Source organism: Myiozetetes cayanensis, unplaced genomic scaffold (genome assembly GCF_022539395.1).
Source record: "Myiozetetes cayanensis isolate MyiCay16 unplaced genomic scaffold, myiCay2020 scf14, whole genome shotgun sequence".
Taxonomy (NCBI): Eukaryota; Metazoa; Chordata; class Aves; order Passeriformes; family Tyrannidae; genus Myiozetetes; species Myiozetetes cayanensis.
In genome coordinates, this window is record NW_026087048.1 from 7,101,388 (window position 1) to 7,120,164 (window position 18,777).

Below are 18,777 nucleotides of genomic sequence, written 5' to 3' on the forward strand. Positions count from 1 at the left end.
AAAAACAAAAAAATCCACAACACTTAAGAAACATTTGCAAAATTACATGAAGATAACTTTGGAATCCTTTGCCACAGGTGCAGTTCCTCCATTCAAGACTGAGGGTCACCATTACGCGAGCGCTGCCCCCAGCGCCGTGCCCATCCCGTCGGTGTTCCAGACTGCCCCCAGACCCACCAGCAGCTCGGGAGCAGGGCAGCCCCTGGCTATGGCAGGGAACGTGTCAGCAGCCTCACAAACACTGCAGAGACCTGTGGCTGGATGTTTATCAACACAGCAGCTGCCTGGGGCAAGTTCTGGAATAACACAGCCTGTAACCATTCCAGTGACAGCACAGCCAGCATCAAGAAATATCCCAGTTCCTGCAGTGGCTCAGCCTGTGTCCAGGCCAGAGACTGGAACAGCACAGCCTGTGATGCTCAATCAGGTAAATCTTTAGTCACTTAAAGGGTACCGTTACTTTAGAATAAATTAATGAAGAACATCCTGACTCAGTCTAGTGATTTGAAGACCTGGACTAGGTTATAGAGTGGCATTATGTAAAACCATAAAGATTCTAGGAGTATAACCTTGCATTAGTAAATTAAAATGTGTATTTGGAAATACTGATTTGCCAGACTCAAAGATGATAGCTTTAATCACAGTAAAATGACATTAAATGAAAATCCCAGACATCAGAGAAATTAGTACTGTTTAGGTTCTTTATGTTGTTTGGAAACATGATGGAAATTCATTCTCTAAATTCTGCATATTTCTCAGAGATGGATCCTCTGTATTGATAAATGAATTTAATTTGTAAATAGCTTACATTTGGTGTGTAAAGTAACTGTGTTTTTTCCACCTAGTTTTTACAGTGCCTTACTTGGCCTTTTTGCTCCTTAAGAGAATGCTGCAGTGGTAGCTCCTGGGGGGGTTTGCATTTTCATTTGTGTGGCAGTTGTAGTGAAACACTAGTAGGGTATGGAGGGTTTAAGCAACCAAAAGTTGCAGGACCAGCAGGTGAAACAATTTGGCAATATTTGTATTGCTTGAAAAGCCCAAGGGGATTACTCTCCTAGATCATGTACCATTGATCTTCCTGGATTGCCACGGAACCTTAGAAAGCTGACATGAGGGAGTTGAGTTAGATGCTGGTTTTGTTGCCTTATCTATCAGACATATGTGAGAGAGAAAGAATGAGAGTTAAAATTCCCTGTCTGTATGAGGTAAACTATGATCTGATACTTTTATTGAAAATAATTTATACTGAAACTGTTTAGACCACGTGCCTGTAATATTGGCTTCTACTGTCAGGTTAAGGTGAAGCCTGACAGTGGCACCATCTCTATTGGCCATGCAAATACACATACCTGTGGCTGTCCCAGCTGTCAGTCTTGTGGTGTAAATAAAAATCATGCAGCCTGATGGATTCTGCATTTGCTCAACAGGGCAGTCAGTCTGAATGAACATAGTTAATTAGACCATTAAAAGATGGGAATTGGCTCTTCTTCTTAAGACCTGTGGCTAAATCATCACTGATGGGTGGCTTTATTTTATGAAGAACAGAATAAAAACAGTGCAATGTAACGTTGCCTATCAACTGGCTGACTGGATCTCTGGCAAATTCATTAGGAAAGAACTCATGCTTTCCAGTTTCGAGCCTTCAGCAAGCTACTTATTGGTAGCTTGCAGAGAGAAATGGTGGATGTGGGGAAGCAGCTTAGCTGAATCAGTCTGTCACTGTATATAAGAAACCCTAAAAACTGATATAATCTACACTCCAGATCTCAGTAAGATATCCATGTCACTTTTTCAGTCCTCTATATCTATATAAATCAGGACAGGTTCATACAGAAAACTCTGCTACTTCACATGATATATACATATCTTTCAAGTCTGTGAACTTTAGAAAAGTTTATTTATGGCATAGTAAGCTTTATTAAATCCTTCAAAGGAGTGCTAGGATGTCTTGCAGAATCTTTACTGCCAAGGAAAGGCCCCTCCTTTATTTCCTTCACACATACATACTCATGTTTTTGTTGTAACAGATAAAGCTGCTCGGGGCCTCTACATTGTCTTTATGAGAAAATCTTACAGTAAACACACCTGGGAAAGTTGAACTTCTCCATGCAGTGTGTGTGTAAGCTGGATGTAATTCCTCAGGACAGAGTTTCCTTTAAAGAAACTCTACACACAGCACTTCTTTTTGTGACAGTTCTTTCTCCTTCGTTGACTTTGTGTCACAAATGAGTCTTTAGTTAAGTTTTTGTAGTCTTACTTTGTCAAAATTTGCAGGTTGTTCTTTTTGAAGAAGTTGAAGCCTGAAATAGGACATGGACAAGCTTCTCTAACCATGGTCTGCCTATTCCAGGTTAGACTGATGTGCTTTAGAAAGGAATGCATCCTTTTCTTGGATATCCGGTGCATACAGATTCTGTGGTCTCTTAAAACTTCCATTGTTGAAATTATTGTGTTTTACAGTTTCTTTGCAGCGTTGACATTTTAATCTTGGTTTTCATGAGCTTGTTGTGGTTTTTTTTAAGGTATCCTGAATGTAACATGCTGTTCTTTGGCTTTTTAAAAGAAATTTTAGTAGCTTTAGGAGGAGTTTTCTGTTTGGTTTCTTTCCTTGCTTAAGACAGGCTGAAAGTGAATCTTCCATCTCTTCAGCTTAACTTTTCTGGATTCAAAACTGTATTTCCAGTTTCAGCTTTAGAATAATTTTTCTTGGGTTTGTATTGTTCTTCCACTTGATTATATTACGCTTTTTAAGGAGAAAGAGGCTTGTTTGCTGTGCCTTTTTCTTAGGAAGGTACTTTTAGTTTAGCTTCTTGGGCAAAGTTCAATGATTTTTAATTTACACCTGTCACATTCTGTCATTTGCTGGTTTTAGAGTCATATGTGTACTACCTGTATTTCGGTTCATATCCTTGGGTTGAATTCTCTTCATTCATGAGCTCCTTGGGTTTTTTTGATTCCTCACCCCCTCCCCATCTAATGTTTAGTTCGCTTGGGGCTACTTTTTTAAAATGGTGATTTTCTGTCTTGGCTTTCTGTGATATTTTTTTCACACATGTTCTGTTTCTTCCCAACTTGATTCTTCCTAAGTGACAAGGGCTGTGGGACACTGTGACAGGACCTCTTTTTAGCTGAACATCCTTCAGAGTGCCTTCTCATTCTGATAAAGATCAAGTGCCAATATTATGCCATTTATACCTTAATGTTAAAATTTAAGCCCTACTCTGTTATGTTTTTCTCAACTGCTTATTGCTATTCCTGAAAATGTTTCATGTTTCAGATTGTGCTGGGAAGAATGGTCTGTTCAGATTTAAGCAGTATTGATGAATCTTGGAAAATGTTTCTCTTCTCTTACCCTCTAACTTTGACTATTTGTTAGGAGAACTAAATATCATGTTTGTTTTCCCTCCAAACGTTACCCACTGAGTGAAGCTGTTCAGCTTTAACAGCCTTCAGTGCTGGAGCCAAGAAAAGTGGACTGTTAAATTGTGTGGGTTATATCCAGTGTGGGTTATATTAAAGGGCAAACCTTTTAAACTGAAGGCTAAAAGTACTTGTACTTGGAGATGTGCAAAACTGAATTTAACAAGGTACTGGGAAACATGAACCAACCTTTAGGTTAGCTGTGCTTTGCAAAGAGGGTTTGATATTATTTTCAGAAATCCTTACAAAATATACTTTACATAAAAGAAAACAAAAAACTTAGTGACCCTGGGAATTAGTGCTCTTCCCAGTCAACCTGCTGGAGATACCTCTTACTTTCATTAAAGCTTGACCACTTTGAATTTAACATCATGTTGTTTTGAGAAACTTCTGCAAATTTGTGCTACCTCTGAGTTCTGGTTTTTGATCTTTTAAAATGCAGCTACCTGTTATGCAAGAGGAACAGGCAGATACCTGAGTTTAGGTTGAAGGAAGAAAGTATTAGTTTTTTTGAAAAACAATTCAAGTATAATTTGAAACATCATCAAACTTTTTGAACAAAAGCACTTACAAATTAAATTAGCAATTCCAACAGATTAGTAGTACTTCATAAAAGAGACTTTCCCAGGTCATAGCATTTTTATTTTTTTTTTTTTCTATTCTGATACACAACTGTGAATAAATTAACAAGCACTGATGGGAGTTGCAAACTTATTAAAATGTCAAACTTTTTTGGGGGGATTATAATGGAATTGATTTTCAGCTGAGTACTTATGAGTACTTTTAAGCAATCATATTTTTAAAATAAACCCTTTGAAGCCTGCAAGTAAAAAAATATTAAACCTTCAATTTCTTTTCCCTCTTGAAAATATCTTACTAGGATTATGTTATGGATTCTCTACCGGATGCAGCAGATAATACATCTGATATGCTGTTTGGTGTGAGGCAGAACTCAGGAGTTCCACAGTACCAGACTGGGCCAGCAGTGAATGTAACAGGTGGGTGTAACTGCAGTTGCTGATAAAAGAATCAACCTAATGTCACGTCACTATAGTGCAGATCTTTGGGTTATAACTTTAAATAGGATTTCTGGAACATGGTATAAGCTGCTTTTTTCTTCTCCCTGTGGGTAACACTGTGTAATGTTTGATGAAATAAACTCTGGAGCCTTGTGTTGTCAGACTTTGCTTTTTGGTGCTTTAGACTGACTAATATCAAGAGATGTCATCTTAAAATGCTCTTATAATTCATCTTATACATCTTATAATGGGAAAAGGCACTGCCAGATCCACTGTAATTGTATTGACAGGTAAAGGTTTGTGTCATCACTCTTGGGCTGGTGGGAATGGGAGTGACTGTAAAGAAGAGCTGAATCTGCTGGGGGGATTCTCTGGGATGATGACCTGGGTTTCCTGACTGCTATATGCAGGACTTGGAGTAGATAGGATCAAAAGGGTCCTTCCTGAAAAGGAGGGGAAAGGAAAGAGTATGTAGTTTGACAACTATAATGTTGTTTTTCAACGAGCTAAATTGCATTTCAGCAGTAAATAGTTAACGTGCTTAAACTACAAAACACCTTTTGTGTGTGTGTGTCACAGCAGAGAAAGACATTTGAAGTATGCAGTGTATTCAGTGTATTAAACCTGGGACTTCCGTTCCTCTTTTTTGAAGGATTGTACTTTTGTACTAACTGCCCAGTCTCATTGTGTGTGTAAGTTCTGGAGGACAATCCCTGCTGATTGTCCCATGAGGTAACAGGTCATATACAGAGAATGGCCTGACTGGCCACACTAACAAGTTAGGTAGGACAGAGTGAGAGCTGGTTTATTCTTCTTCATGTGATGATTTTGCATTTTTAGTTTAGACATTCAGTCCAGGTACACTACTGACCTTCACTGATAGGTGTTTTCTTGCTGGGTCCAGCTATTTTGGTAGTCTCATTGTTGTATTACTGGCATAAATAGCTCGTCGTTAAGTAAGCAAAGGGTTTGTTTCTTGAAAATGGTTCAGTATTCCAGCCCTTGTTCTCCAAAGAACAGCTCTTAAAGTTTAATTGTTTCCGGTTTGGGTTTTTGTTTGCTTGTTTGTTTGGGGTTTTTGTTTGTTTTTTGTTGTTGTTGTTTGGGGTTTTGTTGTGGTTGGTTTTTTTTAACTTAGGGGACTTGCTTGCATACTTGAAAATTATTTGTATTAGTCTATTATTGAGAAAAAATTAAAAGCATCAGGAATTGTAATTCAAAACATCTTATATGTACTATACTTGGTCTCTGTTATTTCTGTAAGATGGCAATAGGGTTTAAAAGTTAAAATGAAAGTTTTTTAATTGTGGGTTGAAGCATTAACATTTTTATGACACAGAAGGAAAATTTAAGATACATTTGACTTTACAAGAAGGAAGTGTCTGTGTATTTAGTGGTTTGGCTTGCCTGGGGAGCTCATATAAGGTGCTTATGTTCATGTTTGTATGTGCCAAAGCCTACTTGGCCTGTGTTGGTGCTGTGCTTCCCTAATTCCTGTGCAGCACTGCAGGCACCAGACATTCTGGAATATGGCATTTAAACGGAGAGTCCCTTTGGGAACTGGCCTGTGATATTTGCAGGACAATTTAACTTACACACGTGGATCATTAAAGACATTTTTTAGCTTGATATAGCAGAAATGTTTATTTCTGAGATCGGAGCAGGGAAAGGCTGTTAAATAGGTGGTGGTGGTAGAGCATTGGTAGCTCTTCTCTGCAGGTCAGGTGGCACTGGGGACATGTGTAAAGTGTGGCTTTCTGGGAATATTTTGAGAACTGTTCTCCCACAGACTTTCCCCACGTGGAAGAACCAGAGAAAGTCATAACCAAAAGCACTGCTGGGTGGAGTTGACTGGACTGTATCCATGGGTGCACAGCAGTCGATTAATGGGAGATGTTGGTGCAGACAATGCACCAGAGGCCTGAAGCAATTCGGCTTTGCTGTCCCTGTTGTGTTTCCACAGTACATTCAGTGCTTTTATCGTAGGTTACTGGGTCTAATGCCTTTCTCCATCATTAATATAAGATGAGGCCCAGCCAGCACAGGTGCTCAGAGCAGCATTAGGGACTTCACAGTAGTGTTCTAAGGTGTGTTTAGGAACCTTCAGCAAGGTGATGCAGCACCCAGTGTACTTTGGTCCTTCTTACCATCACTTTGGATGTGGTACACACTAATAATGTGTGTATGAGCACAACCACCTGTTTGGTAACAGCTACAAAATATCCACTACGAGCACAAACTGACCACACAGGAATTGTTTGGCTGCTGCTTTTCCCTGCTGTCCTGAGCACTGGGAGTCCCTGTGGCCTGCTGGATAGAGGACTGGTTAAATTACTCTGGAATGTGGGTGATTCAAGGAATTCTTTTGTCCACACTCCAACCAAGAGAGGCACTTTTATGATAAGAGATGTCAGTCTGATTTATACCAATTAGATATTAAATAATACTTGCAGTTGGTGTGATTAGTTTTCAAAATAGGCCTATGTTTTTTACATAAACAAACAACAGAATTAAAATGTTAATCAACATACAATCTCATAGTATTATTATAGTTTTCTGAAAGAGGGAATTTACTAACCAGAGTTGTGTAAACTGATCTAATACCCCTCACCTTTATAAATATATAAAACTCTTCAAAATTTTTATCACAGACACGTCAAACTTTTAAAATGGAAATTATTAACAATGTTGTTAATGTATTGAAGTAGTCGTTTTTCCCAAGATGGGTATTCTGAAGTCAAATAAAATACTTTATTGAAGATTGCTGTAAAATCAGTCTGTAGGCTGGTGGCTGGGTGCTCAGGTATCCTCAGTGATAGAGAAGAATGCTAAAGTCATACCAGCTCTGTGGAAGCCTTTACTGAGCAAGACATGTCAATGCAAGCAGCTCATATACCCAACAGTGGGAGTGTAAGTGAATTAAAGCCCTCTAGAAGCAGCAGTATCTAATGAATAACCTGTTCATTTTGTGTTTGTGTGAATGAATGAATCTTAGGCAAACAATGCATAGAGTGAGGCATTTGAGCCTAATCTGTTTATTTATGTTAGAAAGAAGGAAAGGTGTGCTGCAAAGGAGAATGTTAGGGTGTTTAAATATGTATATAAGGAGTGCATTATGTTTCCCCATGTATGAGGCACAGTGTGGCAAATTGTCCAGGACACTCATCAGCATTCCCTGCAGGGAGTCTGCCTGTGTGCACGGAACAGGGAGCCTCTCCAGACTGTTTGCCAGCTTTAGATAGTTCCCACTGAGTAAACACACTAGGGGTGAGAGAGGGCTGTTTTGTTTCTGCTCAGAAGTCTGAATGATTTTATGTGACACAAGATGTCTCTGCTTGTTGAGAAGGCTTTAGAGATAGTAATTCAGCTGCTTATGACACCCAAAAAGTCATTGGAGCAGCTGTACCGTTGGGAGGGGAATATCCAAGAATGTCCTTAGTTCAGATCACTGTGTCCAGAACTGAAGTCCAGTCCTTGTCATAGTTTATGATAGTCTGAACACTGTTTGCAGTGTGTGATTGTGAGAGATGTACAAGACCTGTGCTGGCACTTTTTGATACGTAGCTGTGGCCTTTCAGGTCTACTTGAGCATTGCTTTCTAGCAAGTGACAGAGATGTGGGCTTGTGACAAGATGGACATGTTAATCAGCCACTGAACCTCTGAATTTCTAAGTGTTTTTTCTTAGTGATTTCTTTTTCTTCAGAGGAAATAATGCAAACAATAAGAAAATCAACTGCTCATTCCGAAGAGAGCAAATAGATGTGCTGTGCTTAGAAGTTACAACACTTTGTTTTGCATACAAACTGAAGTTTACAGAGTTAAAAAACTAAACCAGCATTAACGTAGAACCAGAAAAAACAAAGAAAGGAGAAATGTTTTTCATCAGAAGGGTAGAGCTTGTTCCAAATAGTGGACATTCCAGAAAACAGCTGCTTAGCTTAACTTTGTTACTGTGAACTCACCTTGTCTCAGATTAGAGTGGGTCAAGATGTGAAAAATAGGCCAAATAAATTCAGGTGGTCATAGTATGATTTACTGGGTTTGAGGAATGGGTCTGTATCTCTTTGCATTTACCCTTTCATACTTCACTGGCCTTGGAATATTCAGTCTGAGTTGGATGTTGTTTTCTGAACTTCTGTATGGCTTATTTGTTTAGGGAAATCTTAACTGCTTTATGTGGACTTGTCCATCCTTTCAAGTGTAGGCATCACTAATGTGTTCTAATATACCATGGAAAAAAACTGAGGCTGTTTAATTTAAACTACTGTAGGTGTGAATGAGAGGGGTTTGTATCTAAGAGTCCTGCTACTTCTGATGGCAGCAGTGTAACTCCAGAAAAGGCCGAGCCTAATGAGGTTTTTACTGGAAGCAATTCAGCTCTTTCACCTCCAGTTAACTCTCCAACAGTAACACCATCATAAAATGTATCTTCAAAAGGTAGGGTAGATCCAGTGGTTTGGTTGGCAATCCATGCCTCTTTTCATGGAAAAAACACTTCATTGTGTTTCAGTTGGTCACTGTTATTAATGCTGCTAAGGCAGTGTAAAAAGTAACTGTTCTTATGCCTTAAAATAAGAACAACCATTCTATGCAAGGATTTACATACCTTTACAAATTAATATGCCTGAGGTAATTACCTATTCAAATTTTAGACCTCTGTTGTTTAGTGGATATGTTTGAATTTTGTGGAGCAATTAGTCATCTGAAGATGGATGAGAAGAATAAATGTCCCTGACCTCATTCTTTTAGTTCAGATTTTCTACGTCAAAGAAGTGAGTAGGGAGTTGAAACTTTAAAACAACCAACTAGAAAATCAAGATGGAAAGACTTCTATGACTGCTGAATTTATCAACAAATTCTGATCAGATAAAAGGAAGGGGAAAAAATCATTTTAGCAGTGCCAGGCAAGGCATCAAAGACTCAGATTGTGGAATCTCCATCCTTACAGATATTCAGAAGTTGACTGACCACGGCTCTAAGCATCTTGATAAGGTCTGATTTACTTTGAGTGGGAGGTTGCACAAAACCACCTCCAGAGGTCCAACCTAAATTACTCTGTGGTTCTGTACTTTGACTGACTATTACAAAGTGTGTTTTACAGTCTCCCCTTTTTGTGCAGCAGTTTAAAATAGTAGTGGCAGGGGAGAAGGGAGATTTCAAAGAGAGGACTGTTCCTGGAAAGATCTTTCCCTCCCTGCAAGAGGAGAGGTAGTGTAGATGTTTTAGAGTATTTAATAATTGGGTGCATTTTTATTCTGAGCCAAAAGATGCTTTCCAGTGATTGTTATAGGCAAGGATTTATTCTTGACTCTTGATATTTCCAAGATGTATTCTCTCCTATAATGTTAAAATGAGGAGTTATCTACATTATGATACTGATTGTTTGGAATCATTTCAGATTTGGAGTTTTTACCTGTCTTGTTTGGAGCTGGTTTGCTATCAGGACTCCTTCCCAGCAACCAGAAGGAAATTGTTATAACTTGAATATTGAAGAAAAAAAATTCCTCTACCCTGTTTTGGGTGACACAGATACTGTGCTGCAGCCTATAATATAGAAAAGATAACTCAAGGATCTTCCTAAATGCAGCAGATCCTGCTCACTGAGAACCTCATTTTGCTGAGTTTGTCTCTAAGCCATCCCATGCTCGCATAGCAGTTTCTAACCTGTCACAGAACCCAGTGCTGAAGCACTGCAGAACATGAGGCTTTGCTGCAGAACTCGTTTTCTTCACCTCAGTTTTCCCTCTGCTGTGACATGTCAAAATGTTTACAGGCTGTGATAGTGCAGACTTGCAGCGTGGTTTTGTGGGACATTTCTTGCATGGCCATCCACTCCTGTGAAGGAGTTGCTGCTTAATAATGATGCCTAGCAATACTGGTATTTTAAGGAAAAAACTTACCTACCTCATGGACTATGCAAGACTAATTCTTTGTAAAAATGCATAACACTGTTGCATGGTCATCTCTCAACTCATACACTCATTTCTTTGTTATAAGGTGGATGTATTTGTGTGTTTATTTTTATTGCTTTTTATCATAACCCTGACAGGGACTCTACTGTTGAGATGTTACTTCTCCTGTGTTTAACTTCTAAACAACTTGCTTGCTGAGTATGGAGTCCTCCAGATCTGTGAATGACTTCATCTGAAAAGTGGCTTTTGTTGTTTGGGTTTATTCATTGAATTTTTAAGCTGATGCAAAGTTTTAATATCTCTCTTTTGCTCAAAAAGTGTTAATCATTCATGTTGACAAGAGAAGCATCATTTCCTTTCACTACTGGGAGTAATTGTTAATTTAGAGGATTTATTCTCTAGGTTCTCCAAAGACACCTTTGCTCAACAAGAATGATGCATTTGAATAGGCCTGGATTCCAACAACTTTTAGGAGAGAAATAGTCTCATCATTGAGAACCACATGCTGAAATTCCTTTCCAAAATCAGTTATCTGAACCCTATTGTGATGATGATCAGGTCATGGCATAAAACAGGCTTTGCATGTTCCTTTGAAAATTGAAGTTCTTAAAACAATCCCATCAGAAATCCATCCTATCCAGGGTGTGGTGGGTGCTGGTGCACAGAGTGAGTGCTTTGTCTCTCTCATGTTACCTTCACCTCCTCATATGTTTTTTCTTACTTTGTTGCTCAGATTTTGTACAAGTTGTTTATCAGTGTATATCAAACAGAACAAACTCCAAGATGGGGGAAAAGGAAGGGTAGTTAAGAGATGGTTATAAAACCTTCCTTATGGAAAGTTTTATACAGCTACACGAATGGAATAGTTTTCATTTGAAATGAAAGCATATTTGGTTAGAATAATGATAATAATGATAAATCGAGTATGCTGTTTGAATTCTGAAATCTTCACATATTTTAAATTTTACAGGGACAAATGCATCGAGCACCATTAAAAATGGAGGACCTTTTCCACGAGCTTGTCCAAAGTGTAATATTCATTTCAATCTTATGGATCCCCTAAAAAATCATATGAAGGTAAAATATTTTGGGGCTGGGAAACATTAGAACAAGTTCATGTGGGCTCCTGTTTGGTTATGTAAGTGTGCCATGTTTTGGTATGAAGATTGTTTGGCTTCTATCTGGGATCAACCAGAGACAAATACTCAGAGTCTTGCAGTCCTGGAGAGGAAGACTGGAGTAGGGAACTCTAAATCCTGCTCCTTTTTGCCTCGTTTTTCCAATGCAATGAAGGTGTCTATAATAGACAGCCAGATGACCCACATCTGTGTTAGATCACTACTGACACAAAGATGACAGTGTAAACTCACCTTTTTATCTTAATGTGTCACTTGAAACACCAAGATAAAAATGCTTGATACTTAACAGATAAAAAAATTTAAGCTGAGGGGAAGAATTTAATTTGTAGTTCATACTTAAACACTGTGAGAAACAAAACTTTTAGAAACTGAGAATCACTTTGTTTGATTATTAAACTACTTGTCATTGTTTCTGGAATCACTGTTTCCTCAGAAATATTTATTATCATTTGTCAAAGATCTGTGCAATTTTCAGGCATATGTATTCCATTTCAGGGGGCAGATAAATGACTTTGCACTCTATATACAATGTGGATATCCCCCACAAAAGAGCATGAACTACTTTGTAATAGAAATCTGTGAGGATCTGAGTTACTGTTACCACAGATGGTTCTGATTTACAAGGTCACGATACCCTGAATGGTAGTTGCTGTTCTCTTCAGCTCTGAAAGACAATTAAGAAATGTAGATTAGTGGAAAAAAACCACAAGGGTTTTTTATCTTTTTGTAATCATTATTTGTACAGAATAGCTTTTGCACTGAGTACATCAGTGGAGTGAAAGAGCTATTGAAGAAGTGTATATACTTGGTATTATTTAGTTAAATTTTTAGTTGAACTATATGAAATAAATATACTGAGTTACATTTCCTTGGTAGGAAATTAACTCCTTACTAGTAGGCTTACAGAAAGTAGTCCTGCACAATAAAAACCATTATTCAGCAGGAGGAGAATCTGTCCTCTGAAACATTCTAATTTTGTTCACTGTTGGTAACTTCATACTACCTTCTTTATGAAGTACTTCAGACATTTTAAGTGTTAAGTTTCATAGTATTTCCATTTGGCCAAGATTCCTTGTGTATACTTTGACATAGAGAAGCTTGAACAATGTGTATTATGTGACTGAGAATCTCTGAGGTTTTTAGTAATGCTGGAAAGAACTTTTGCAAGTTTCAACATATGTTCTCCCCTAAGAAATAAAAGGTAGAACTTTAAGTTCTCAATAAATTTATGCTTGTCAGCAAAATACTTGCATAAAAACTGCTTTTCTCTTGTTAATGAAGTAGAAATTTTTCTCATGAGCAAGGCAGCACTAGTGTTCTGGTATTTTTATTGACTGTATCTTACATGAACCTATGAGAATCATCCTTTTCCAGTTTTTATAATGTGTAGTGGTTTATTACTTGAGCACTACATAAAGATCAATTATTGTTTAAAATCATATGAAAATATGGCTAAGGCTGGTGTATCAGAGAACTGAGCTTTGCATCTAAGTCTGGTGAGTGCCTTCAGATTTTAAAATGCTGTTGTCATTGATGCAGTTTGGTAAGAGAGACTGATACCTTTGTCTCTTTCTGTCTCTTCTCCTCCCTGTTTGCCTCCAGTATTGTTGTCCAGATATGGTAAATAACTTTTTCCCAGCAACGATCAAAACAGAATGTTTGAGCACAACAAGTAAGATTGCTGAATCTGAGAAAGGAAAATTGATTATGTTAGTTAATGACTTTTATTATGGGAAGGATGAAGGTGACACCCAGCAGGTGCAACAGGAGCAGAAGACTCATACGACATTTAAGTGCATCAGTTGTCTCAAAGTTCTTAAAAATAACATAAGGTATTTGAACTCACTTCCTTAATTGTTTTTTAATCACAGCCCATAGCAGTTTCATGTGTTAAAAATTTGTGCCTCTGCAATAGAGTTCTCTTCTTTCTGAAGACTGATAATATTGGATGACTGAAAAGAAACCAAATTAATTTTTTACTTTGCACGTGTGACCGTAACTTGGAACTTTTTACAGATTAGAGTATAAATTTTAGTGGTGCTTGACATAAACATAGAGATTTAATGAGAGCAGTTGTAGGACTTTGGGGTTAGAAGGGGCAACACAAAGTACTTTACAATTTGCCATCTGGATTGATGGTGATACCGGTGGATGCGAGTGTTAATTCCCTCTAGGGATGCACAGTGACTAATAGTCTGTGGTTTACTTATGTAACATCTGTTATTTTGATGGAATAATTTTACTTCCAAATGCTGAAAAAAAAACTTCAGTAAGCTGTTTTAGCAGGTAGACAACTTTGTGTCATCGTTCCTTTGGAAGTTAAGGTCACTGAACTTTTTTTACATGCATTCTTCAAAGGAAGCTGAAGTAGCAGAATGTAAAACTGAAAAATGGACTATTGCTTCAAAGGGCACAGTCTGCAAGTTAAAATGAACAGGTTTATGCTAACATTAGACCATATTATTGAACAAAACACAAGTTCCGTGTAATTAAAATGATGAAATCTGCTATTAATCATTAAGTAGGCACTATTTTCTATTCAGCATTATATTGTAAGCTGTTGGTGCTATGGTGCCTATGGGTTCCACAGCAAGTCATTAAAAATATGTCATTAGTTTCTCTAGAGTTGATTTTACCATATTAATTTTTGCTGTAATTTTGTAGCCGTACTCCATATTTCTATAACTTCAGAATTTTTATTCCAAGGTATATTTTGCACTTTTAACTATTTCTAATGGACAAAATAAATACATAGTACCTTTCCACTTCAGGTGTAAGTTTTTTGGACCTTAATTCAGAAAACCAATAGTGATTCCTGATAGTAGTCCCCTTCTTCCTTTAAAAGATCTGTGACTGAACATACCATTGCAATAGTTTGCTGTTAGGGTAATATGCACTAACAGTGCCAATTCCTTTTGTCTGGTTAGGTACCTGCATAGCTTCAACTGGCTTTTTTTTTAAAATTTCTTATTCCTTTTTTTTTTAACCAGCTGCTTGATATTAGAAGCTTGAGCTCAAGAGACTATTCTCCTTGCTCATTTGTTTTGTCCAGTTCCAAGGTCTGCATTCCTTTTGTGAGTGTGACCTGCATTTAAAAGCTCCTCTGGCTGTATGAGATGAAGCACATTGAAAATAGAAGAGTTTTGGAGGTTTAACAGTAGAAGCTTGTGCAGCAAACCTGTCCTTGTGCTGCTCCCCCAGTAATGGTGACTTTCTGTGCTGCTGACCAGCCAGGATAGGTTCCAACTCCACACAGGTGGACAAATTAATGAGTAAAAGGTGCTAATTTGAAGCAGTAACATACCAGTTTCTCCTACCCTTTTGACATGAGCTGCATAGTGGCATTCTTTGATAACTACCCTTCATAATTCAAGTTCAGTCCTAAATACTTTAGACAAAGAAGGCTCCTGGAACCCTGCCAGGCTTGAATGGATGTGGTTTCCCATAAAGCTGTCATGTCCAAGTTGCAGATACATTCTTGCTACTTAATAGTTTTTAGCATAGCTGAAGTAATACTTGTTTCAAAATGTGACTTTGAGACTGGTGACGGTGAATGAAGTGTCAACAGCTGACAGGTTGTGTTCTTGTTGTCTTAATTCCCTTTATTTCAAGGCAAAAATTCTAAGTAAACATGAAAAATGTAGTAGATTGTTTTGTCTTAGAACACGTTTCACGTATGTTGTACGTTCTTTAAAGCCAACATTTCTAGTCAACTTCGTCCTTTCACAGTAAAGTTCCTAAAGAACTTTGTCATGTATAGCAAATGTTAAAATGTTGGTTTTTGCACCTGTTCACTGTAATTTAAAGGTTTATGAACCACATGAAACATCACTTGGAGCTCGAGAAGCAAAGCAATGAAAGTTGGGAAAGCCACACCACCTGCCAGCACTGTTACCGGCAGTTCCCCACCCCGTTCCAGCTGCAGTGCCACATTGAGAGCACACACACACCTTACGAGTCATCCAGTAAGTTGGATCAGAGTCCATTGAGTTTTTCCTAAGCCACAATTTTTAGGAATTTTCTGACTTTTACTTTGCTGGTTTGTAAGTTCAGAATAAAGCTGTTGTACTTAACGAACAGTAATCTTGAGATTCAGTATAGGAACTGAGCACTCATGCAGTTGGATTTTTTTAGACCAATGTGTGTAAAAGCGCTTTTTTTTTCCCCCTTTTCCTTTTTTTCCCCCTTTTCTTTTTTTTTCCCTTTTCTTTTTTTTTTTTTTTTTTAATGGGAAGCTTTACTGCTAGAACTCATGTTGTTTATGACCTTTGCCCTCCTGGCTTTTTGAAACTGTACAGGGAATTTCTTCTAAAGAGTAGAATAATATTAGATTGCTTTACCTTTAGAAACATACACAGTTCACATATACATATGTGTCACAACTTACCTATTTATGACCCCAATCAAATTTTGACTTTTTATCTTGTTTTTCACTTTTTCTAGCCATTTGTAAAATCTGTGAACTGTCCTTTGAAACAGAGCAAGTTCTTTTGCAACACATGAAGGACAATCACAAGCCAGGTGAAATGCCATATGTTTGCCAGGTACCTAAGTGACTGTTTCCTATTTAGATTACACCACCCCCCTGTCTTCCCTGTTAATAAACTTTTGACAAAAAAACTCAACCTTTTTATTTTAGGTGTGCAGCTACAGATCCTCAGCTTTTTCAGATGTAGAAACACATTTTAGAACAGTTCATGAAAACACAAAACATTTGCTATGCCCATTTTGCCTCAAAGTAATCAAAATTGGAGCACCATATATGCATCATTACATGAGGCATCAGGTAAGCAGATAATTTCAATCCTTAATGCTAGAAAAAATGCTAAATATATGTAAGAAATCTCCCTTTGAAAAATGAACCTCAACTGATTTGTATGAGTTACATTTGTATGATTTGTATGATTGTCATGTTCTTGTGTGGCAGCATCTCCCTGTTTAAAAAAATCTCTGAATATCCTTAAAAGAATCTTTTTGCTATTTGGGTTCTTTATTATATTATAATGATGTGTTCTGTTGTTCTTGAGGTTACTAGCAAACCTTTCACTAGTGAAATAAAGAAAAAGATAGTGAAGGACAGTGTCTTCTTGTAACTGCAGTCCAGTTTGTCTTCTTACTAATCATGCTGCCTTGCATTTTCAAGCATTTAAATATCCTCTCTAATTCCTACACAGTGTCTTGTCTTTGTAGAGTACTGAAAGCTTGTTCAGTTGAAGTTTTAAAAAAGAGGATGAGCATTGCTTGAGACAAGCTGGTGCCAGGGATTTGTTTATCATGCCATCCGTGCTGACTATAGATTGTCTTTTATTTCTCAAAGAAAAAGGGAGTGTACCGCTGCACTAAGTGCAGGCTGCAGTTTTTAACATGCAAAGAGAAAATGGATCACAAGACTCAGCATCACCGAACGTTTAGGAAACCCAAACAGTTAGAAGGCTTGCCTCCTGGGACAAAGGTGAGTGTCCATACAGGAGAATTTGAGGGGACAAAGAAATAAAAAACATCTTGGCAGAGGAAAGGCTGGAATAGAAAGAAGTACTTTTCTCCTTTCTTTTACAAAGCCAAGTGTTGGGATTGTTTTTTGGTTGGTTTTTTTTCCCACCTCCAAAACTAAAACTCTAAAAAATACTCCTGTTGCAAGAACTACCAGGCACAACTTATGGTTTCTTCTTGGTGATTCCTGGCGTTGCTTTTTGTCCCATTGTTCCATACATGTATTTGGCAGAAGTCCAGTTAGAGCTGCAGCTTTCTTGAGCTGTTGCTTGCCATTTCTCCTTTCTTGTGCTAGGAGATGCTGTTGCATCATTTCTAGTGAAAGATTTTTGACCTGTGGAAAGGTGTTGGCAAAAAATGCAAGACCTGCTTCTCCACAGGTAGTATGTGCTCACAGCTGAGTTCCCCAGGTTTTCTTAGCTTCAGCATTCAAAGGGGTTGAGGGAAAACTTGGGTCCCCTCAGTACACTTAGACCATCTTTAAATCATTCTTTGATTTCCTAAGACAAAACTACTTAGGCTAGGATTTTCTTGTAGATTTTGAGAGTTTTTCCTGCAGTGTTTTAATGAGATGTTGAAATAGATGTCCTTTCAGTTGCAAGGAAGAAGAAAATTTACATTTTGATCAGCTCTTCATAGTTCATTTGCTGTAGAGTCAGGAAGGGGAAAATGACTGCAGTTGATGTTGATTGTGTTGCTTGGCAGAATGAATATGAAGCACTGATTCTGTACTCTGTGACAAAGCCTCAATTTTCTAAAGATTTCAGAGCATTCCTGACGTAGCAAAAGCTTAGGTTACATTAAAATGTTGGTGTTAGACCTTCACAAGATGCACATGATGAGACTGAGGAGCCTGGGAACAGGGTTAGAAGTTAGAAGGTTAGAGGTGCTTCTGAACCATGAGTGTGGGCAAGAAGTACAATTGGGAGTGAAAACTCAGGAACCAAATTTAAGGGCAAGACAGGGGAGTTTTGATAATGCCAGAGGAGAGATCAGAAGCCAGAATTAGTTCTTGGCGTTCTAGGATGAGGAGCAAAAATACCTGAAGGAGGTAGAGTGCCTAATCCTGAGGCAGCAAGACACAGGGGTTTTGTTAAATCCAGGCACTGATGGGATTGCTTGGGATTCTTAGAGGACTCACTGGCCTGACCCTTCTGCTCCATTTTTTTTGTTTTAAGAAAGCAAGATGTAGCCAGTTGCAGGTCTGAGAAGAAAGCAGTGTGTTTTTGTCACGGCTATTTCCACCAAAACAAGCTTTTTAAGCATCCAGGAGGCTATGGAGTCCAAAAATATTTTCAGTGTTTTGTGTTTTTCAAAGTAATCTTTACTCAGCAGAGTTTCTTATGCTATGATTTGTGGTCTTAAGTGTATTAAACTTTGACACAATTAGAAATGGGAACTTCACTTAAATCTAATTTTTATTTCATACTTACAGGTGACTATTCGAGCATCTCTAGGATCTCATCAGTCAGGATCATCAGCTACATCTTCTGTCAGTACAAGCAGTTCCACATTTCAGTTATCACCTAAAACTAAAGCCACAACCACTAAAAATCATAGCAAATCTAATACAAATAAATCCAGAGGAAAATCAAAACAAACTACATCAAAGAAACAAAATGCATGGACCAACAGCAAAAAAAAAAAGGAAGTTACAAATATAACATTTCATCATCTAAGGTAAAATATTAGCCTTAAAATTATCTTTAAGTATACTTTCAATATGAATTATCATTTAATTGTCCTTTGATAACTTCCAGTACTGTAATACAGAACATCTGACACCTCAGGTTTGC

General features: G+C 37.8%; 1 protein-coding gene across 7 annotated transcripts in view; it reads left to right on the top strand.

Moving 5' to 3' along the window:
* ZNF280D (zinc finger protein 280D) overlaps positions 1-18,777 on the top strand; it is a 48,982-nt gene that overhangs the window by 9,434 nt on the left and 20,771 nt on the right. For all 7 annotated transcript variants that reach the window (XR_007628161.1, XM_050309888.1, XM_050309886.1 and 4 more), the window contains 9 exons: positions 78-427; positions 4,301-4,418; positions 11,323-11,429; positions 13,094-13,323; positions 15,299-15,456; positions 15,935-16,035; positions 16,131-16,277; positions 16,809-16,943; positions 18,417-18,661. Coding sequence is in view for 6 of the 7 variants with exons in the window: in XM_050309888.1 (XP_050165845.1) it covers positions 78-427; positions 4,301-4,418; positions 11,323-11,429; positions 13,094-13,323; positions 15,299-15,456; positions 15,935-16,035; positions 16,131-16,277; positions 16,809-16,943; positions 18,417-18,661 (1,591 nt within the window). In the remaining variant the exon portion in view is untranslated. The remainder of the gene's footprint in view (positions 1-77; positions 428-4,300; positions 4,419-11,322; positions 11,430-13,093; positions 13,324-15,298; positions 15,457-15,934; positions 16,036-16,130; positions 16,278-16,808; positions 16,944-18,416; positions 18,662-18,777) is intronic.